The sequence below is a fragment of the Acartia tonsa genome, chromosome 14 (assembly GCF_053477335.1).
Source record: "Acartia tonsa isolate MP-2025a chromosome 14, ASM5347733v1, whole genome shotgun sequence".
Taxonomy (NCBI): Eukaryota; Metazoa; Arthropoda; class Copepoda; order Calanoida; family Acartiidae; genus Acartia; species Acartia tonsa.
Genome location: NC_137273.1, coordinates 40,874,641 through 40,899,006, shown reverse-complemented (window position 1 = coordinate 40,899,006; position 24,366 = coordinate 40,874,641). Strand labels below are relative to the sequence as shown.

The following is a 24,366-nucleotide window of genomic DNA, read 5'->3' as shown; positions in this document are numbered from 1 at the left end:
TTTGTAAGCATTATTATAATTGTTGATTTTATTTACATTTGGACATTTTAAATCAAAACAGAAAAAAATTTGACAAACACAAAAAAAATTTCTTAAAACTCCTCCCCAAAAAATTTACATGGAAAGGGGGATATTGCACATTTAAATTCTTTTACGGTTAAAATTACTGAATTTAAAAAATTAAGGGTATTATGGCAAAAAGCATAAATTTTTTTTGTATTGGTTGGGGGTTTCTGAGAAATTGGAGGGAGTTGTATGCATAACCTCCCTCATATATTATAAGGGGGGATGTAACACTCCTTTACCCTACCTCCCTTGGACGCACTTGTTCTCAGTTTTTCACTTATTTTTGATAACACTTGACAGGAGCTTTCTAAACAAGAAAAAGATGATTTGCTTCAAGAAATTGGACTAAATAGGGAAGAGCTTAATTCAAGTGCCAAAAGTGAATTCAAAGAACTTGCGAATGAAATAAAAGACTTGCAGGTATTTATTTTCTACCTTTTGTACTTCAACTTAAAATGGTTTATCTATTTCTTGTCTTATATTATATATAGCTTAATATTAAATAAAGCTACTTTAACCTAAGTCACAAAAATCTCAGCTTCACATCTAGAGGGCTTTAAATTAGTTGTTCCCCAATTTCCTGACTATAACACAGTCAAACTCAAAGTTATAGGATTATAATTATTCGGAGTCCCCCCCTTTAGCCCACTCTTAATCTCCTTAAATATATTTTTAGGGCAGTGTAAATCTTCTGTTGGATATGGTTGCAAGTATGAATTATCTCAGAGGATGTGAACATATTCATCAACAATTTGAACTAATGTCAAACATGGATTTGGTGGAATGGGTCAATGAATTTTATGAGAATAAAAACAACTTTAGTTTATATCTATCTGATTTCAAAGAGGAAAAAGTGAAGGCTTATCTAAGCTATGTTTATGAGAAAAAATGTTCAGCAAACATGCAGCCTGTCTTTCAAGCCTTCGGGTGAGATTTTTATGCATTGTGTAAAATTTGCCCTTTCTAATATTACAGATTAAGATTCTGAAATGTAAGACTATATATGTTTAGTATACTTAGCACTGTTTTCAGTAGCTTAGCTATTCTATCATTAAAATGTCCAACAGTCTGTCCTTACGTTTATCTCTCTTTAAGAAGCTGTTTGTGGGAAACCTCATCTGTAAGTTTTTCTGGAGTATATAGAATTGCAGTTAATTGTCTTTTTTCCCTTCTAGATACTTAGAATTTGATAAAATAAGCAATATTTTTGTTTAAAATTGATAACAAATCTAAATGCAAGTTTTTTACTAGTATTAAAGTGACTTCAATTGGTCCATCTCTCGCCCACCTTTGCATACAAATTTGTAATTAATAAAGATGCACTATTTCTTTATCAACACTCTGATAAAAGTGTAATCTAAATCTCCTATGTGGGTTATTAATTGTCTGACACAATCAAAAAGGATATTATCATTTTAAAAGACCTCTGATTTTCATTCATTTGTAGACAGTGAGGTATTTTTTGTCAATAATCTGAATTTGAAATAGATCTTTATTACCTAATTACTACGTTATTAAAATTTGAATTGGCAATTTTATGCTATAAAATTAATCCTTAACAGTAAGTAAATTGTTTTAACTATATATGATAAGTTAAATATTCCTAGAAACATTATAATAAACAAATATGTTCAGATTTTTTTTGTTTTTTTTCATTCCAAAATACTGCAAAATGAAGGCATAAATCCTTGATATTTTTGTTTTTTTGGTTGCTTGTATAGTGAAAGGTGCTTAAAAAATGTTAAGATTTGATAATCAGATGAGAAATTTTTACACACTCCCTTTAACCAGATTTCTATTACAATCCTAGCCAATTTGTAATAAAAAATACAGACCCATAAAATATTGAGACATGACAGCTCTGTTTAAAAAAAAAAAAATGGAATTAACTGTATATTGCACCTTTTGAAGTTATTAGATTCAATGTTGTTTTCTCACTGTTATTGCTAAAGTATGATTTGTGTTATTCGTTATAAGTTTTTGACCAAAATATAGGGTTTGTATTGAAAAAAGTGAAGCAATTGGTTTTTGGACCCCCTTTAGGCCTTCTGTTGCCTCTTAACATGATGTACTGAAATGATATACAGTGTGTTTTTTTTATGAGAACTTTTTTGAAAGCAATTTTACCCCACTTACAGTTATCAGAATTTAATGATTAATGGCTTATTTTCTTCGGTTTTTAATGCAATTAATAGAACATTAAAAAAATATTACAGTTTGTGTTTAAAAAGTACAGTAAAATGTAAAATTCAAAACTTAGGTGTCAACATCTAAATATAGTTTTAGCGCATTTTTCTTATAATCAAATTTTCTACCTTTTGCAAGAATGGCTGCAAAACGCTTCAAAGTTGAGATCTAGAGCTAAAAACTAATACGGATACTATTGGGGACATGTCCTAGAATATATCAAAGTTTGCAGGTCATATCTCAATCAGGGAGGGAGTACTGGCCCCCCAAAGTCGACTAATGAAAATCTAATTTTTTCTTGCAAAGGGTAGAAGATTTGAGCATAAGAAAAATGCGCTAAAACCATTTTGATGTTGTCACCTAAGTTTTGAATTTTAGATTTTACTGTTTTTTTTTAATTAAAAACTGAAATATTTTTTTAATGTTCTATTAATTGCATTAAAAAACGAAGAAAATAAGCCATTAATCAATAAATTCTGATAACTATAATTGGGGTAAAATTGCTTTCAAAAAAGTTCTCATAAAAAAACACACTGTATATGTTCAGTTGTTAGCAGCAAGCAGCCTTTCAAGTTCATAGAAATTTGAAGATAATCATTTGTAGGAACATTATTGTAAAGTAGAGTAGATCTTAAATAACATGCATTAATTCTAATCCTTCTTTATACTTATTTCAGGTACCTTGTGAATTCCAGAGTGTTATACAATCTAATCCTGACTACTTACTATGTAAATGTCACTGATCCTATTTTTGTTAAAAATCCTGACCTAAATCCAGAAGAAAGAGTTGCAAAGGAGTTTGAACAATGTGAAAAAGATCTTGAAGAAATTGAAAAGGCAGCAGAAAGTGTTGTTGGTGTTGAAGATGGTTGTTTCATGGCAATGATGAATTCAAAGGCCAACCTGGGTAAGATAATATTCATGACGAATTTAAAAAGTTTTTGCTTTGGTATAATAAAGTAGTTAAGGATTAACTTATATCTATTACAACCAATTTAAAAAAGCTGATATATCTTTTCTAAGTAATATATTTCTATGTAATAAAGCAACATTAAGATGCTTTTTTAGATAAAAAAAAATATTTGATTCAAATCTTTATTTATTACATGTCAAGATCAGATATTGAATTTTGTAATATTTTTTTATTCTAAATTTAGCACAATAAAGTATATTATCACTTAAGCATTATTAAGCTTAGAAACCCTTTCAATGTCAATCAACACTCTTTGGAAAGCTCATGTGGAAATGAAAACAACCAAAGCACTAAATTTATTTTAAAACAAATTATTAATTGAGATTTAATATTTAAAAAAAAACTGGTAATATTTTCATACTTGATTAGAAATGTACTAGAAAGAAAGTAATTACTATTCGAACTAAGAATTAATTCTTTGACTTTAGGTTATGTTCCAAGGTTTCAAGATATATCTGATGGTAACTATATTGGAGACTACAGTCAAAATGATCTAGTTATGATTCCAATGGATGAAAATATAAAATACAAGTTGTTTTCCAATGAAGGCAAGGAAGCTTTGCAATCACCAAAGACAGCTTTCATAAAATGTAAATCGACAAATGATGATTATGAAACTATTGTTGCTGTGAAGGATGGAGTTGTTCACCGGGCTTCAGGATTCAGAACAAAGTTCAAAAATGGTTCTGAATGTCTAGGGAAAGTAACACCAGCAAATTTTCTGATTTTGTACATCAAGGCAGTCAGTAAGGAAATGGAGATTTATTCAAATGGCAAAATAATGCAATGGAAGAAAGATCTAGTTTGGGAAGTTACAAAGTGAGTATTTCAATAGATTTTGATTGATATTTGCAGGGAGTAAGGGAGGGGACAATGGGCAATTAATTCAATTTAAGAGTTTTCACTGAAAAGCAATGTAAACCAGATTTATCCAACAAAGTTGACCAAAATTGTAAAGGGATCATGGTAATATAATTTAGAACAAAATTAGTTCTAAGAAAAAAATCATTTACTTGAAAATTAAATTACCAGTACATCACAATGTAGTAAACATTCTGTAATTAATCACTACAAAAATCACCCTTAAAACTTTGTCAACCCTTCTCATATATTTTTAACTCAAGGGGTTCTTAGATCGTTTAATACATAGATATCACAGTAGAGTTTCTATACATGAATTGACATTTTCTTGAGAAAAATATTTGTTAAAACCAGTCATCTAAGGACAATTTTTTCTGTCTGCTATATTCAAAACTAACTTAGCTAGTTAACGGGGCATTGATGCGCTAGTACCCAAAGTCAGTCAGAAACTGCTCAATTCTTGCACATTCCCTTTAAGCCAGTACCCAAAGTCTGAGACTCTTAAAAATTGAATATTCGATCCATTGTCCCCTCCCTTACTCCATGGATATTTGACTCTAATGTATTTTTTTGATAAATTTTTTCGTTATTCTGGCTAATATTTTTTTCCAAAAAAGTCAAAATTCCAAGTATACTGAGGAGTTTGTTTTTTAAGGGATAAAAAGGAGCTCAATGAATATTTTGGAAAAACTCCTGAATATTATGTAATGAATCCTAAAGGTAAATTTATCTAAGAAGGATGGTGGGAGGGTGTTCCAGATTTTAAACTATGAACATAATGGTCAAAATGATTAAATCTAAGAAAAAGAAAAGAAAATTTATTAAAACAAAAATATAAGGATTAAACCGTTGATAGCAATAGAAAATATGCAAATAATAATTATAAATCTGCAGTTAGGAAAGCCAAAAGAAAGGACTTCTCTTTTAAATTCATTGAGTTTTTGTCTTGTAAAAAAACCTGGACTTCAAATAATCAGCTTATCAATAACAATAAAAAAACAAACTATTTTTATTGATTATATCAGATCTTATATAAACTCTCAAGATATTTGGAAACCTTTCAAAATTCTTTTTCACAGAAATGATTATAATTACTACCTTGGGAGTTCAGTCAATGAAAACTTTGTATTTCCAAAATCAACCCTCCTCCTCCCCCCTCCCAACAAAAAATACTTTTTCTACATTCAATAAGTGAAATTCAAACTAAGTTTTGGGCCTGCCAATATTTCTACTAAACTTCTAAAAGAATTCATGCTAAGTATCATATATCCTGTTCTTTTTCTAAATTTTCATTAAAGCTTTGTTCCTAATAACAATAAATGCTGCAAAAATTTGCCAAGTTTTTAAGAATGAAATAGTTTTTTTTCAGAATTTGGTTTAATTGAGTTTCCATGTTCTCCTAATCTATCCAGTACTTTTTGTCTTTTTTGTACAATATATTGTGGATGAGATTTGCATTTTACATTATATTTAAACCAAGTTTTACAATAAATTAAATTTTTAGAGTTCAAAGTCAAATGACCTTCCACCCCCCCTCCTCCCCCCACCGTCTTTACAATAATGTTTTTTACACAATGTCAGTTTACCAAATTAAATAGAAAATAGAACCCTTCTGCAAAGTTTGAGCATTGAAAACTCCCATCTGTATTTTGAAAAGGATTAAAAGTAAGAAAAGTAGTTTTTCCAATGCCTAACCCCAAAAAGGATCCAAACACTGCAAGGCTACCCAGTATCCAATACCTAACCTAACCCACCTGACCTATAGTAATAAATATAAAAAAAATTACCCACCTCCTTCAAATTTATTTTTCAATATGGGGGGCTTGTATGTGCTGGACAAGGCACTTTAAAGGAAATTACCAAATAATTAATTTTGAAACAACATGCAAGTTTTAAGTAGTGTCCCCCTAAAAGTAGTAGGATGTGTATGTGTGTTGTGATGTTTGTTTGTGTGTTTGTTTAGTCCCAAAATAAATAATAAATGTCTGGAACAATGAAACCATGATTTTGAGGGAAGTTTACAGAGAATCTAGGGAAGATATATATTTGATTAACAATATAAGGGGGGGGGGGTTAATGCAACCATCTCGTTATCAATGTATAAATGGCACTTAGAATTCGAATTTCGATCTGAAATTTTGCATGAGTAATCCTTGGTAGGTCTATTTTCCCTAAATCGAACAAAAAGTTGGAAAAATAACGGTTAACGGCTGGCGGCTCAGCTGTATAGCCATTTTTTGGGCTATTTTCAATGCAAATCATCACGAAACCTATTTCCACATAATACTATTTTCTGCTTCAAAATGTTTTCAAGCCGGTTCTAGCCGGTAGTTGCTGGTACTAGAAATCTAAAAATGTTGTTTTTGTATCATTTCACATGATTTAAAGCAAAAATATGTTTCAAAAAGTTGATTCCTACGTAATTTATGACAGATTTGCCCTAAAATTAGTCAAAAAACGGCTAAACGGCTAAGCCGTTAATCGTTACTTTTTCAACTTTTTTGTTCGATTTAGGGAAAATAGACTTACCAAGGATTACTCATGCAGAATTTTAGATTGAAATTCGAATTCTAAGTGCCATTTATACATTGATTACGAGATGGTTGCATTAAAACCCCCCCCCTTATGAAAATATGATAAAACCCAAACATAGGTTAAACCTTAAAAATCTTAGTTTTGAAATATATACAGTAATATATTGAAATAAAAAAAATGAACTATTGTCTTAAATACAATACTAAATATTTTAATTAATTTTAGAGGTGAAGTTAGATATGAATATACAAGAAGCTGCAGAGCATGGCAAGATTGGCATTGTAAAATGTCTTCTTCTACAAGGAGTTAAAGTGGATGAAGAAGACATTTTTGGTAAACTAGATGTTAATAACAGAAATAAAGTTTCAAATATTCATAATTAGATAGCCTGATATCTAGTTGCCGAATGTGTACGCAGTTTCCTGGGTGTTTCCTCATCCTAGCTCAATATTTACTACTAGCTACAAATCTTCAAACTTCCCTTGAAATAATCAAAATTTGAATGTGTAAACGATTTATACATTATACATTATAAATTTGAATTTTTGATTTTTTTTTTGAAGTTTGAAGATTTTTTAGCTAGTAGTAAATATTGAGCTAGGATGAGGAAACACTCAGGAAACTGCGTACACATTCGGCAACTAGATATCAGGCTATCCATAATTAGGATTGGGCCGGATATCCGATGAGGCCAGATATCCGGCCGGATATCTGGCCATTTTCAATATTTACATCAAAAATTTCTGCTTTTTAATTATGAATGGCTGTAATTTTCTTATTATTGAAGCTATAAGAAAATTTTTTTCTAAATACGTTTATCTTTATATAAATTTTATATTAGAAATCTTAAAACATAAATTTTGGCGGGGGCAGCAGTACTTGGCAGCTGCCAGCCTCAAACTGGCGGTCGGCAGGTAAACAGCATCGGATTTTATGAAATTGTAATATGTCATGAAGACATATAAAAAGCCTAAATTTAAAATTTGAAGTCTCAAAGTCAAAAATTGCTGTCACAGGAACCGTTTAAAGATTTCTGGAGACCTGGAGGTTCAGGACTTGCAGGACTATACCTGGAACCTGAAATCGACTTGAACACCTATATTTCATATGAGGATGTAAGACTATAGAATATTTAAGTATGTGATAACATGAAATGCTTTGTTTAAGTAAAAAAAAAATGTAAAAAACTCTCAGTTATGTGTTACTAGCCTACAGCTCTCGTTGTTCGCTGGTCTATAATGCTATTGAGAACATTAAATATCTGTAGGGAAAATGTAGAAGGCTGATGCAATTATTATAGTATAAAATCCGGTCAATTAAGAATTCGTAGAGGGCCTGATCTTTCAGGGATAAGACAGAAGGCTTTTTTATGTTTGCTGACCTATAGCACCTCTACTCTATGAATAAAATTGTCCGTCGATCTATCGTTAATACTCTAAAATATTTTTTTTTCAGCTTTTATCAAAGATAAACTTTTAAATGTTGTGTAAATATTCAAATACCACTAAGCATCATTACTTACTATGTCTGTCAGTTGTGCACCATTTTTGCTTTCATTTGCTTTTCCTTTTATTTTTTTAATTCAAGAGCTTCTATAGTTATGGATGTTGTCATCCTTATTTATCTGCTAAAAGTTTTATTCCTCACCTTCTTCGTTATTCTGTCTATAGGGCTTTGGAATTAATAAAAATAATGTGGGGGAAATGTTTATTTTCCCTTCTGCTATTTAACATAGAAGATTGAATTTTTTTGAGACCAATGCACTTCTGCCCGCCTAACCATCGATCATCAGTTCTGCATAAACACAACTTTATTTTCTGATATCAAAGACTGCTAATATTTTGTGTGAAGATTTGTATGACCACTGCACTGATCATTGTTCGTCATTCTGTCGGTTATGCTCCTTTTCTTCTTTTTGCTTTTGTGTTTTTACTTTTACAATTAGGAACGTTGCTACATGTGGATATTATAATCCTTGTTGATGATTTTTAAACTCAGGGATCTTAGGAGATAATGTACTATATTTATTTTACATCCCCGATGATGATAAATAAAGGTAAGCCTTCTGTTGATTGAAAGTTCTTGTTAGAAGTGACGAAACACAGATAAAGTTTTTTAGTCAAAGTGGTTACTAAACTTTGGTTTACAGTGTTATTTACAGTCAAATGTTCCCTCCTTCCATAAGCAAACGAAATTTTGGTATTGAAACTATCCTTCTTACTCTATAATCACATTGTCCATTAGTCTCTTGGATCGAGACATAATATTTTAATAGCTAAAATATTTGTTTTTTCATATGTTATCAAAATTAGATGGCTTAGATTTTTAATTAAGATTATAATGACACATTTGCAAAATTCATTTTCATTTAGTAGCGAAGATTATCTATAATTCAAAATGTCCTTCCGTTCGTCTGTTGGCTATGATTCGAGGAAAATGTGATTTTCTCATTTGCTATTCAATATCTGAAAAGTTCTGTAAATATTCCCTACATAGCTTGCCAGTATGGGCCTATACTATTGTTCAGTTCATTCATCCAGTAAGAGGGAAGGAAATTTGGTAAAAGGGTTGTATAATGTTGTTAATGATCTAAAAGCAAAAATTTTTTACAGTGGGGGTTTGTCTGTCCATCTGTACGTCTCTAACAGATAGTTCTGATTGTTAATTTAGGCATATTAGAATTGTCCTATTGAATTTAAACTCTACAATAAAATTCTTGAAATTGTTATGTCCTGCAATGAAGTCAAAGTAAAAATCTTAATTTTTTACTATTGCTTTACATAGTTGCCCTATCACCATGACGTTGGTATGTAAAATAAAATATCTTGTCTTTTTGGTAAAATCTAAATATTTTTCTCCCTCTCCCAGTTCTCTCCCTTTCTCTCTCTCTGTGTCTCTCTCTCCCCCCGTTCTCTTTCTCTCCCCCCCCTCTCTCTCCTTCTTTCTCTCTCTCCCTCTCCCCGTTCTCTCTCTCTCTCTCTCTGTTACACGTAAAGATTTCTACAACTTTAACGTATTATAATATCTGTGAACTGATTTATTCAGTAATATGTTTTATATAACAATGTAACAATACACGATTTAACGTTTTGCTTCATTTTTATATAATTTTTTAAAGATTAAAATCCTAATATTTTTCATTTCAAATTTTCTCCCTGAAAGGGTTAAAATGATTGGTTTAATATCTGACCGCATTACGGGGAGTGTCGCACGAATCAATTTATTGTGGTATTCGGCAACCGTGAGCCATGCCTATGGCACCCCTGACCAGGGTTCGGTGGAGGGTCAATGGCCCTCCCCCGAGTCCTGGGGAAGGGGTCTGACGACCCCCTCCCTATGCTTAAAATTAATGATTGAATCTGCCAAGTTTATTATGGTTAACTGTATTGTTAATTCCCCCCACCCTTTCCAGGGATGGGGGATCATTATTGCCCAAACTGACTATTGTGTATGTATTATAATGCTTTTATGTTATGATTATTTATTCCTATCTGTGTAGTTATTGTTTGTTGTATATAGCTTTAGTACCCTTTAGACCTGCAATAAAGTGACAACTGAAATAGATGTTGATTATTATTTGGTGAATGCTAGAGAAGCGTAGCTTCTCTATAGTCAGGTGTCCACGTCTGTCACACTGCCGTAATCTAATTGAACTCCGGTGTCTGCCCTTTATCCTCGGCGGATACCACAACTTTTGGTGACAGCTGTGTGAGATTACGGCGAACCACAAGTGTAGAGCAGACGCGCAGCTGAGGCTAAGGTACTCCCAGCAGTGAAACTGGCAAAACTGACACAAGCAACCTGAATTACCCACCCTGGACAGCAAGGTCTAACTCTGCATCCGGCAGTTGTGGAAGTGACACAGCGAAACTTGACGAAGAACCGCGAGAAGCGCCGACATCTAACGGAGAATTGAGCGCTCAAAGGGCTGAAACAGGCCTGCGGACCGGCTGAAACAAGCCAAATAAGTGTAAACGGCTGAAAATAGGCCAATTTTACTGCAAGAGATAGCAGGATCCGAACCAGTGGCGCTAGCAGGACGGGACATTCCCTGCCGCCATCAGCCGGATTTGGATCAGCGGCGCTAGCAGGACGGGACATTCCCTGCCGCCGATAGGCTGAAACACGCCACATAGCTGCGAGCTGCGAGCCAACATACGAGTGTAGTGCACCAAAACAGAGAAAACTACGTCAACTCCAAGTATCCTGAGAGGCTACAACGCAGCCACCCATCTAGAAAACCAGATATTATATCACATTGCAGGGATTACCACCCTGGTGTGATGGCTAAACAATAGATTTATGAGCAAAGATTGGCAAACAATTTGTTGTGTTGTGATAAAACTAAAAATAGAACAGGCTTGGATTTATTGTGTATTGTGATAACAGCTAAAAATAGAACAGGGTTGGTAAACAAATCTGTTATGTAATTGTGATAAGAACAAAAATAGAAGCTAGATGTAATATAACAAGGACCCTGATACACAATCTAATCCCCTCAAGCCTACAGCACAACAACAATACACCCCTTATTCCAGAGGAAAGGGAGGAGCCCACTCTCCACTGAAGGAAATACAATCAAGGTGATATAATAGATAAGCCTAGGATTAAGGAGAAAAGGCATCATTACCTCATCACACAGTTACCTCAAGCCCACAGCACTCCCCCCCTTCCTCACAGGGGGAACGGACGGATTTACCCCCGTCCCCTCACGCGCTTCTCCCCTCCTACCCACACCAGACTAAGTCCGTCCACGGTGTGGAGCTAGTGACCGGGAACACAGAGCGCCATTCACGGGTAACGCAACGGAGTGCGGAAATATCATAAAATTCAACGGACAAAGCGGACCAATGAGAGAGCGAGTTGAGGGATAAGTGCGCGTTTTACCTGTGTGCGCGGATTTGACGGTGCGTAAGCGCGTTGCAAGGGCAGGAGATTTCACGCACACACACACACATCGGAGCGGAGCTACTCCATAGCATCTAACAGAGGTATTTTTAGAAAATAAGGAATTACAAGCTCCCTCCTCCTATCTATAGTGTGATAAAGGAAAACCAAATCAGTTCCTGACAGCCTTTCAGACCCTCAACATCTATCTACCCCTACCAGCCTACTCTACCACCTCAGAATCCAACTAGTGATAAGCACAGCTAAGTTATATCTTTGTAACTAAACTACCAACCTAGTGATGAAAACAGTGTTGGCTGTTAGGCTAGAAAGCCTCAAGTGACAAACCATTTATTCTATTACTTTATAACTTTGCGTCCCGCCGTTGAACCGTTGACCCGATGGAACAGCCGCAAGCGCCAGGAGGCGACCAAGCCCCAGGATGGCTCCAGGATGACCCTCAGCCGGCTCCAGCCGAGTACCGCAAGCTGATGCTGAGTAACCTGCCGGAGTTTAGAGGACCGCCCAAGCAATCCTGGAGTTCACATATCCGCAGACTCGAGATGTCATGGGCGGCTTACCGCGTGCCACCCCATGACTCCCTCAACCGCCGCAACGCCCTTTTACTGTCACTGGTAGGGCAAGCGGCGGAAATGGCGTCCCATCTGTTTGGCGAGGCAGGCCAAGCCTTGACCTACGAACAGGTCAAGGCCGAGTGTGAAATGCTATTTCGTCCTGCTTTTGAATCCCAAACGCTTAAACAAGCGTTTAGGGATTACAAGCAACACTCGACAGAACCTATACAAGCATACATATCAACTAAGTGTGCCTTGTATAGGGACGCCTACAGCCATGAGGATCTCGAGTTGTTGGTGGACGAATTAAATCGTGGCATTCGTAACGCTAATGTGAAACGCGTCATGATGGGACATGAGATCACGAGTGTACCTGAGTACACTCGTAGAGCCATGTTCACCGTCACCATGATTACCAAGCAGCTGAAGGAGGGTGTGTGCCTAGTGGACTCTACCGACGGGCTGACTGGATCTGCCTGCATCCAGTTGCCCCAATATGACGAGTCGGAGCCAATGGAGATTGGCGCCTTGGCTCCGGGTCTCCACCAGATGGGGAGGGTCGCTCCAGATGACAAGGTTCCAGGTCGCTGCTTCCGCTGCCAGGGGAGAGGCCACCGAGCTCGAGACTGCCTGACGCCTATGGAAGTTAGCCTAGACCGTGACCGTTCTGCCAAGTGCGAGCGTTGCCACTATGACGGTCACACGGCGGCCGAGTGCAGAGCTGACTGGGCCCAGGAAGCCAGCCGCAGGCGCACCGCCGATAAGGGTGCCCCTCCAGGGAAGCCCAGCAGAGTGGCCCACATGGAAGGGAGCGCGCCCCCAGCCGCCCCCAAAGCCGACGGGATGCCGCAGTTTGGGACCGTTCCAGCTAGGATCAACGTACTGGGCGGCGCGGCTGAACCCAACCGGGTTGGCCTGGGCTTCAGTCTCAACCACCTGGGGCCGGAGTTGGTGCAACCCTACAACATCGCCGAGCCAGAAGTCCTGAGGCCCCAGCCTTTTAGCCTCAACATGATGGAGCCTGCTCGGCCGAGCCTACCCAGCAAGAGTGGAGGGGCGCTACCCAGCGTCACTGAGACGATGTACGGGGAGGCCCTGGCGGCCGCTGAACGAGAGAGGCAGGAGGCGCTAGCCAGCGCATCAACATCGATGTATGGGGCGCCACCCGGCGCCGCCACCTGTGATGACTGGGGGGTGCTACCCAGCGCCTCCCACCTGGTGCCTGGGGCGACAACCGTCGCCGCCACCGAGATACCTGGATCCTGGAACGAGCCAGCCTCCAACCTGGTGCCTGGGGCGACAACCGTCGCCACCACCGAGAGACCTGGATCCTGGAACGAGCCAGCAGTCCCAGAGGAAGGGGTGACACCCGTCACCCCCAGCCAGCCAGCGCCACCAGCCTGCAGGGAGAGCCCAACTACATGCCATCCAGAGCCCCCTGCCAGCCGAAGGAACCCAGCTGCCAAGCAACCCCCGTCGAGCCAGGATAAGTTAAATTTGATAAATGTGTTGCATCCAAGCCATTGTAAAACCCCAGCCTTGCCTGTGCCCCCTGCACCAGAGGCTGGGGAGATTGAAATTTGGGAAAATAAGGACTTGCCTGTGCCACATGCACCTGAGTTCCTAGGGCAGGGGAGGGACGTGAGTAAGGGCGAGCCTGTGCCACACGCACTTCAGCCCCATGCCACTGGGCATGTCTTGGACAAGGGAAGGGACCACTTGGGGCTAGGGGAGCCGACACCCAGGCAAGTGCCAGTCGCTTGCCAGTCTGTCATTGGGGAGGGTATCGGGGTGCCCCGGCCACACAAAGATAACGCTCAATGGAAACTTGTATCTAGCCAGGAGCAGCCCAGCCGTGTCCAGCCCCAAGAAGCAGCCGTGACCCGAGCCGAAGATCCCCAGCCGCGTGTGCGAGGTAGATGGCTGCCTGGAAGCTTCTCTCACTGGTGGATGGTCCTGTGGGGCCTCATGCTGGCAGCCGTGTGGCCTACAACCAGCTACGTCCTGGTGGGATGGGACTGCGCCAACCCCACCCACGTCACAGCCTACAATAAAGAAAAGATGTGCAACACGGAACCTCTACACCAGGAGGTGCCCCTGGGCCATGAAGTACACGTCCTGCAGCAAGTCCAGGTGAGGGAAACAACAGGATACAGTTGCCAGCTCACTGTGTCCCAGTGGACATTCAGGTGTGGGGTATGGGGTCACCTCAAGGTGACCTCGGTCCCCACCCTCATGAGGCCAACCAAGATAGATCCAGAAACGTGCCGAGACCTGGCCAGGAACCGAGTCTACACGCTGCCAGGCAAGACCCAGCCACTGACGTTCCAGCTGAACCATCCCCTGTTCTTCACCCTCGACATGGTGGGCGCCCTCGTCAACAGCCCCGAGGGGGTGGGTTGTGAAGGGGAGGACGTCCACTTCGAGGGCCAGCTGTACCGCAATGAATTAGTGCTCCAGGAGCGACGGCTGCTGGTTAAGGAAAAGACCTACGTAGTAGAGGATGGACAGGTGGAGTCCCAATCTGACCACCTGACCTTGGAGTGTCCCCATTCAGAGCTGTCTTGCATCACTGGGGAAGCAACCTACGTGTGGGATCACCTGGGGAGAGATTGCCCCTTGAGGCTGATCCGCAGCCTCCAGCCCAGCCTAGTGATGGATGCGTTCCTGGTTGACCATCAGGCCCAGTTTTTCATCAACATGACCAACCCCACCTCAATAGTGAACTGCGACTTTGAGGCCCATGCCACCAACCACCCAGCATTGTTCGTGGCAGCTGACCCAGCCGCGGCAGCGCTACCCAGAGTATCGGCCAGGGATGTTGATGTCCCCCTGCAGGCCCAGATACATGCAGGTTATATTGGATTTACTCTGGAGACCCGTATGAAAAGCACAGCAGCAGAAGAAGTAGCGGCCAACTGCTGGAAGCTCCATCAACTAGACCCGGCCCACCCGGTGCGTGTCCAGGGGAGCACGTTCTCGGTGCTGAGGGGAGATGTCCTGCTCCAGCTTACCTGCCAACGCAACAAATATGTTGTCCGTGAACACAAGGAGTGTTGGGACAAAGTGCCAGTAGAGCCCACAGGGTTTGTAGACGCCGTGACACGAGTGTATAGCGGCCACGCCACCAAGATTCCCTGCTCCTCCACATACCCCCTGACTGTGCACGCGGAGGAAGGCTGGATAGAGTTAACCCCCTCTCCTAAGAAGAGGCCACCCCCGCTGGATACGCCTAAGCAGCTGTTGACAGAACCCCTGGATGACTTCAGTTCAGGGGGCTTGTATTCGCAGGCTGAGTTGAATGACTGGCAGCAACTGCTGGCGTTCCCAGCATATAAAAGCGCCATGCTGACTGGCCTGTCCTATGGCTCATGCGTTCAGCAAGGCAGCTGTTCGGCCACAGGTGACCATGGGATAGTGTCCTACAACATCGACCGACTGGCGGAGGAAGGAGAGGCCGCCCTGGATGTCTGGGCTGGGTTCAGACAAGCTATTCACGAGTGGGGAGATGGCGCAGCCATACTGTGTCTGCTGTTGTTAATCCTCAAACTGTTGGGGGATCTGACCATCATTTCTCTGGCAGCAGCACAAGGAGGTGTCCAGGCAGCCCTGAATGCGATGTCACAAGTGTTCCTGTACCATCCAACCTTGTACAGGAAGGCCTTGGCCAGAGCCCAGCTCACCCATGCCAAGTCCCGGGACTTTTCAGTAGACTGGGATGCCATTCCCATCGGCCGGGAAGCAGCCGAGGAAATGGTGTCCATGCAATCAGCCGATAGCGGGCATGACCGCCCAGGCAGGCCAGGACCGCCCTCTGGAAGACCCCGCGGCCCCTCGGGAGGTCAGGCTGCCGCCCAGACGGTCAACTTGGCAGCCAGTGCCCCAGCCGCTGCCAACAACAACCAGCATGCCCCACTGCTGACTGTCCCAGCAACAACTGTGCCACCCGCCAACCTGACACCTGCCGGCGCTGAACAACGTGTCCAACCAAAGCCAGCCTCTGCCTTCTATCCCACGTTGGGAGCCCATCAACCCTGAGAAACACTCACCACTAGGATTCCATTGAATCATTATCGTTTGTATATATATCTTAGCCCTAAGGAGCGGACCTAAGGCCTCAACCACTGTCGGAAGTCTGGTAGGGAAACCCTCTCCCAGCCTTCCGAGGGGAGAGTTGTGGTATTCGGCAACCGTGAGCCATGCCTATGGCACCCCTGACCGGGGTTCGGTGGAGGGTCAATGGCCCTCCCCCGAGTCCTGGGGAAGGGGTCTGACGACCCCCTCCCTATGCTTAAAATTAATGATTGAATCTGCCAAGTTCATTATGGTTAACTGTATTGTTAATTCCCCCCACCCTTTCCAGGGATGGGGGATCATTATTGCCCAAACTGACTATTGTGTATGTATTATAATGCTTTTATGTTATGATTATTTATTCCTATCTGTGTAGTTATTGTTTGTTGTATATAGCTTTAGTACCCTTTAGACCTGCAATAAAGTGACAACTGAAATAGATGTTGATTATTATTTGGTGAATGCTAGAGAAGCGTAGCTTCTCTATAGTCAGGTGTCCACGTCTGTCACACTGCCGTAATCTAATTGAACTCCGGTGTCTGCCCTTTATCCTCGGCGGATACCACATTATTATAAAACTAAGTTTTCTTACGTTTACTATATTATAAACTTAAGTTTTTCTGTTTTATGAATACAAATCAAATACATCAATGTTATTTAAATAGCAACATGAATATAAAAAATGCATTTATGATGCAAAAAGTAGAATAATGGCAGTGGCGTGCGAAGCACTTTGTCTAGGGGGGGGCATTTTGAAGATTTTGTAAAATTTTCCCCCCCCTAAATCAAAGTGCCCCGGGGGGGCACTTTGCTTTAGGGGGGGGCATTTTGATTATATATACTAATTTTAAATAAGAGCGTTTTAAGGGGTGGGATTATTTGATTATGGGCCTTCTAGTCCTTATCCCTTCTTCCCCATCCCTTCCCCCATCCCTATTTCCCATTTATATCCTCCTCCATCTCTTCCCCCCCCCCCATCTCTTCTCCCCTATCCCTTCTCCCCACCCTGCAATGACCGAAGGGAAGGGAGCTAGAAAACATCTTCGAAAAAAAAAGTACAGAAGATAATTTAACCTCCCCCCCCCCCCACCACAAAACATTTTTATGGGTGGAAGGAGATGTTATAAAATCTCAGCAGGAAGGATGAATAACCCCATTAAAAAAAATTTGGGGGGGGGGAGATAAAAACACTCATTTTTGAAATAATTTACCAAAAATTAACCTTATATGTAAAACTGATTTTAAATATTTCTTTATTGTATGAAAACAAGTATGACAACATCTTTAAGTAGCAAAGCACAAAAAATCATTAATAAGAATACAGACAAGTAGAATTAAAGAGCATCTGTTGAAATAAATATATATTTTAGGTAGAAAAAGTCACAAATCCTTTTTCCTGTATGTTGTGTGATGACAGTCAAAGTAAATTAAATACTGGATGCTCGAGAAATTTGATTTTTTAAAATATTATAATAAAAAAAAAAATTATCGTACCATAAAAACCAAAGATATAAAGAACTATGTAAAAAAAAATTACTTGTCCTTTCATCTATATATATAAAAATCTCTTGGAAATATGAAAAACTTTGGGGTATAGTCTCATTTGTGGCAATGCCTCTTAAGGGGCATTTCGTCGTATTTTCATAGTAGCTTTTAATAGGTTATTCTAGGTTAAGTTAGGTCAGGTGATTTCCCCGCAGTGTTAGGCAATTGGCCCCGCAGGAGCTATAAATAGGGGGAAAGCTACTGTGAAAATACGACGAAATGCACCTTAAGAGGCAATGTCACAAAAGGGACTTTACCCGAAATTTTAAAGATACAAAAAAAGCCAAAAACGTCCTGAAAAGCAGTCCGACATCCATGAATTTTTAATAGTTAATTATACTCCATAATGATAGGAATGTTAACATTAAGTTTTAGCCTTCTATCTTTAATTGCAGTTGAAAAAATCACATTTCCCCCTTAGCATTACGTACTGACAGCCATAGTGAATTATAGAGAAGCTAAAAAGTTATATCAACATATCCTACCCTCTTTAAATGGCACTTTAAAACTCTGTTAATTTTTCATTAAGTGGTGTTTCCAAGGATTTATAAGGGCGGTGCGTGAAGCGCACCTAAAAATATTTACTCACCCTTTGAACTAAAATCAATTAAAGACAACAAGAGTGGCGTATTTTATCAAGTTAGGAATATAGAGTGTAGTTAGTTTTAAGGGTTTTTAATGAAAATTGCCATAAAAAAAACATGTCTTTTTGTAAGGGTATGTACACAAAAAAATGATAAATGATAGAAACCATTTGGAAGTGCGCAAAGTGCAAATTTTTTTCTTCAAGTATGCAGGGAGGGAGGGGTTTTTGGGTATTTATTACACTAGTCCCCAATATTTCATATAAAATTTTCTTATTTGTTGACTCAACAACTTTGGGGACTTTAATGGAATTTTGATTGGTTGGTTAATTAAGTCGAGTTTCCATACATTTCATCCACTAATTGTAATCTATATAAGGGGTAATTTTGTGTATCATCATTGGGGATGTACAAAATTTCTTTGGTAAAAGTTTATATTATACAAAATAAAATACTTCCTATTACCTGGTTTGTTATGTTCAGTGATAAAAGATTATAACCTAATTTCTACACTAATAAAAAAATTTGGTAAGGTTAAATGAATAGGTAGTAACTGTCTGTTTGGCGCGAAGCGCCAAAAAATTTTTTTTATAGTATTTCTTGATCTTTTTGGAAACTGGGATAGTTTTGCTTTTTGTAGGGTAGGGGGCAAAAAAGGGCATTTTTGTTGACCAGGGGGAGGCAAAATGGGGCATTTTCAACATTTAGGGGGGGCAGGGGGGGCGGTGGATAGGGGGGGGGGCAGGGGGGGGGCGTTTTGGTCGCTAGGGGGGGGCGATTGCCCCAAATGCCCCCTTCGGTTCGCACGCCACTGAATAATGGGTCTTAACGTTCTGGTCAATGAGAATTTAATAGGGATTATTAAAGCACTATGAGTTTTATACACCATAAGCTTGGAAGATTCGAGCTCGATTATAGACGTTTATTTCCTATATAGATCTGTCATGGATCTTGATGCAATACCGCAGGCCGTTTTGTACATGTTAAAAATTGGAAGATTTCATTAAATAAAAGTAATCGCAAATATACTTAGTAAATAACCATATTTCTAAAGTCATTTAGTTATAGCCCTCTACCTTTTAAACAGAGATAATGCACAGGGGGGGAGGGGAGGCATGCGTTTAATGCCACCTCCCCGCCCATCCTCCAACAGGGGTTAATATTACAGATTGAGGGTAGTAATAGTTTATTAGTTTAATTGCTTAGAAGAAAGATCATTTAATAGTTACATAATTTTCAAGTTTTAACCTGAATCCTTATAATAAAGTAACAGGATGTGTATCTGTTAGTCTGTCTGTTTGTACTGAAGGATCTTGCTAACCGCTGAACCGATCGGGTTCTCCTTTACAGGGTAGCTTCTCATAGGCCCTGGGAAGGTTTATAACTATTTTGGGGGAGGGTAGCACAACTCTAGCAAGAGAAATCGCCCTTAGAAAAAAATACCCCCCCCCCCAAAAAAAAATATATTTTTATTTAATTTTTCAACTAAATATAAAAATAAGAGGCGTCAGCCCCCCCTAATTTTTTTTTCTTTTTATAAATCTGAAGTAAAAAAAATGGTTATCAAATTCAACTCCCCCCCCCCCCCTCAAGTGCCCCTGGAGGCCTCTAAGGGCGTAGCTGCCAGTTTTATATAATAAGATGTCAGTAATTTTGCCGTTATCCGACCGGATATCCGGCAATTTGGCCGGATTTCCGGTATCCGGTATCCGGCCAAAAAACTATCTGGCCCAACCCTATTCACAATATCTAAAGTGGTGTTTTAACAACTTCCTTTTGATAAAAATATACATATATTATAACATTATAATATTATGTAAAGCAAAATCAAATCTGACTATGTTTATATAAATCATGTATTTAATATTATTTATTTCCTTTTGATAAAGGATATAAATAAATGCATACTCAAATGAATATGCACATGCCTTTAAGGTATTTAAATAACAACACAATGTATATTTACTATTAATTAATACCTTTTGAAACATAAATATAAATCTTTTATGAAAAGCATAACCAAGTCTGACTGGGTATCTAAAATTATGTTCTTAATCTTCTATTGTGTACAGTAAATTTTTTTCTTCCTTTTGATAAAGATTATTAAGAAATACATCCTCAAATGAATATATACATGCCTTTTGGTGTCTCAATTACTAAAGTGTATATATATAAGTAATTATCATCAACCCAAATGTGAAGCACACTCTTTAAAGCATAGCCCGATCTTGCTAGGTATAAAAATAAATCCTGTATTGTAATATCATGTTTTGATTTAAAGGATACACTCCATTGGAGTGTGCTGCCATTGCTGGACATCTGGAGGTTGTGAAGTACCTGGCCAACAATGGAGCCATTGTGCATGACAAAAATGATAATGGTAAGTTTTTAATAATCTATTTAATTGTTACAGATAATTATTTTCTTCCTTAATATAAATATACACACTATCATGGTAAGTTTTTAATTACCTATTTATTTAATTTTTTAAAGACTATTATTTCTTCCTTTTGATAAAAAAAATACATATAATTATTGAAAGACCGAATATTTCGTAGTTGACTAAACCCTCTGCTTAACAAAACTGTAACTATAACTGAACATACATACATGCATACCCAAATACATACAGACATATATACTTCTAAAAAATCTAATTTTTAAAAAGTAACTATTACTACTCACTCAAATGCAAATATAAAGCTTCTCTATAAAGCACAGCTAAATCTGACTAGCTATAATTATAAATCATGTATTGTATTATCATTTTTCTATTTAAAGGATGGACTCCATTGATGTATGCTGCCAGGGGTGGACATCTGGAGGTTGTGAAGTACCTGGTCAATTGTGGAGCCAATGTGAAAGAAAAGAGTAATTTTGGTTAGTTTTTAATTCTCTATTTAATTGTTTATGGACAATTATTTTCTTCCTTAATATAAATATACACAAATACTTAAGATACAAATGACAAAATATAATCATCTAAAATTAGTATAAACACCTTTATATTATTTAATCAGGGTATATGTTCTCATCTCTTTAGTGTCTAGATAGTTTGTATCTTACATAAATACATTGTATACATTTATTTAATTGTTTACAGACAATTATTTTCTTCCTTGTGATAAAACTATACAAATAACTATTGAAAGACAAAATATTTGTTGGTTGACCCTTTTCTTAACAAAACTGTAACTATAACTGTACATGAATATATGCATACCCAAATACATACAGACATATATACTTCTAAAAGATCTAATTTTCAAAAAGTAACTATTACTACTCACTCAAACGCAAACATAAAGCTTCTCGTAAAGTACAACCAGATCTGACTAGCTATAGATATAAATCCTGTATTGTATTATCATGTTTTTATATAAAGGGAGAACTCCTTTGATAGTAGCTGCCATGTCGGGATATCTGGAGGTTGTGAAGTACCTGGCCAATAATGGAGCTAGTGTGAATGACAAGGATGATGATAGTAAGTTTTTAATTCTCTATTTAATTATTTGCAAACAATTATTTTCTTCCTTAATATAAATATACACACATACTAAATATACAAATGACAAAATATAATCATCTAAAATTAGTATAAACACCTTTATATTATTTAATCAGGGTATTTGTTCTTCTCTCTTTAGTGTCTAGATATTTTGTATCTTACATAAATGTCTACTACTTTTATAGTGTCCTTATATAAAAGTAAGAAGATGTCTGCTGTATGTCGTTAGCTTAACTGATATGATACAGTGAAGCTTTTTAGTCCAGGTTGTAAATTATTTAGTTTTTTCACCTTTTTTTGACAAAAATTTAAAAGGATGGTCGGCTGCACCCCCCCCCACCCCCCACCCCCCTCCCTGTTCTTATAGAGGTTTCTAGGTGTGGAGTGGCTAGTGATTTATAGAAAACAAAAATGTGTATAAAATTTGTATAAGTGGGTATCTTGGAAACCAGAGTTTATTATTATACTGTATAAATAATTTTAGGTTACACTGCTCTAGGGAAAGCAGAAGATAGAGGACACACTGAAATTGCCGCATTCCTGAGATCCATAGGTGGTGAAAAATAAAAAGTTATCAGGGAATACATTTCCAACAACTATAACAGAATCAGCTTAAAGTGCCTTTAAAAATGATTTCAAACAATACAAATAACCAATGGTAGGCCTGTATTCATTTTACTATTGGTCAATTACAATGTTTTCTGGCCTATCATTGGTCATTTGTATTTTATGATCTCATTTTTTAGAGAAACTAAAAGCTGCTTCATTATAATATCATATTGTTCCTTTAAAGATTATAAAAACTTGGCCTAGCTTTTTTAACAATCAATTTTCAAAAAATCACGAAACCTTTGGAAGTAAGGTGGGGGTATATCTTGTTTTTTTTTCATATAACTGAAGAGGGGTGGGTAAGAAGGGGAGGAAAAGGGGAAGGGGGTTGTGAGGGAAACTTTCTTTTAGAATTGTTTAAATTTTATACTTAGGCTAAGGACTTCCAAAGGAGGGATTTAAAGCAAGGGGATATTTTATAAAAAAAAAAAACCTGCAGCCAATTATTTGGTAACTCCCCCACTCTTACTAACCACAAATCTTAAGATAAATACCACTCCAATCCCTCCTTTAAAAAAACTTTAAATATGTTTTGATTATGCCTAAACTATATTTTTTATTCTTGATTTCAACCTTTATGTAGTAAAGTTACACTTGTACAATGATATTTATATTATATTTAAAGCAATTATAAAAGCTCATTTTTAAAGTCAATTCTAAATTGAGATATTTAAAGTAAGTTTAGTTTTATTTTTTTTGTAAAATCTCTTATATTTCAGCGAACTAATCAAATCCCCTTTTCAAGTTTTCTTATTTTTATTCCTTACCTAACTTTAAAGCAAATCTTTAAATTATATTTTTCTGAAAAGTAATTTTTTTCTCTATGCTTTTATAATTTGATATTTTTCTATGTTTTGAAAATAAGTAATATTATTTTTTTTGTATTAACACTATATATTGGAAGGCATACCATATTGTAAGATGGGTATAACTAATTTTATTGGGTACAACCTATTTTGTGTAATTTTAACAACTTATTAATATCAATATTTACCAAAACTAATAAAACTTCTATAATTACCATTTGCTTAACAGTTTTAAATATATTTTTTTTATGACAACTTATCAATATTTAACAAAACTAATAGTACTTCTATTATTATCATTTGCTTAACAGTTTTAAATATATCTTTTTTAACAACTCATTAATATATAACAAAACTAATAATACTTTAATTATTATCATGTGCTTAACAGTTTTAAATATGACGTTTTTTTCTTGTGAAAAGATGTCAATATATTTTTATGTTGCTTATTTGATTATTATATTATACAGCTATTTTACTAACAACTTATATGATTATATTTATATATTAAACTTGATTATTACTAACAATGTTTTTGAATAAATTATTTAGCAAAAATAATTGTTATTTATTTTCATATTTTTTTCAGAAAATAGTTAAAATGTTGAATGAGAATGACATGAAAATTTGGTTAATCCTAGTACTAAAGTAAAAGGATGTTTGTTTGTATACATAACAAGATCATTCATAGATGATTTGATTGTTTAGTTTATATTATTCAAAGCTTTTGGATATATGCACTTGGTTTGCAAGCAATTATTTACAAACTAGGATGACAGCATCCATAAGTAGCAAAGCTCAAAAATGATATAAGAATACCTGGACAAAAAATAATATAGAGCAGTGACATACAATAAATATTAAACCTTATAAATAGGGAAATCACGAAACCTTTAAATTCAAGGAACCAATCTAGCACCCCAAATAACAGACAGACGGACAAAACAATGTATTTACTAGATGGGCAAATATAATGGGAATCTTTACTAAAAATTTCAGCTATTTATCTTGAATAGGAGCCGAGAAAATCACGTTTCCCCCATAGCATTATGGACTGACTGACGGACAGACGGACTGAAGGACAGACATGGTGAATTATAGAAAAGCTTCACTACTAAAAACAAAGAAGGTTGTCATTACTTTAAAGAAAACAGCC

At 37.5% G+C, this 24,366-nt stretch overlaps 1 protein-coding gene across 1 annotated transcript; it reads left to right on the top strand.

Annotated features, from left to right (window-relative positions):
• The first annotated feature begins 370 nt into the window (after nt 1–370).
• Nucleotides 371–23,449, top strand: LOC145305834 (uncharacterized). The gene is made up of 10 exons (XM_080147657.1): nt 371–486; nt 743–993; nt 2,931–3,160; nt 3,655–4,045; nt 4,743–4,807; nt 6,848–6,955; nt 20,569–20,667; nt 21,069–21,167; nt 21,673–21,771; nt 22,280–23,449. Exons 2-10 carry the CDS (start codon nt 767–769, stop codon nt 22,360–22,362), a joined length of 1,401 nt encoding a protein of 466 aa, XP_080003783.1. The 5' UTR covers nt 371–486; nt 743–766; the 3' UTR covers nt 22,363–23,449.
• Nucleotides 23,450–24,366: the final 917 nt, after the last annotated feature.

Coding starts and splice junctions, on each gene's coding strand:
- LOC145305834 (XM_080147657.1), top strand. CDS start 767: ATGGTTGCAAGTATGAATTATCTCAGAGGATGTGAACATATTCATCAA. Junction 3,161..3,654: donor GAATTCAAAGGCCAACCTGG/GTAAGATAATAT, acceptor CTTTGACTTTAG/GTTATGTTCCAAGGTTTCAA. Junction 4,046..4,742: donor CTAGTTTGGGAAGTTACAAA/GTGAGTATTTCA, acceptor TTGTTTTTTAAG/GGATAAAAAGGAGCTCAATG.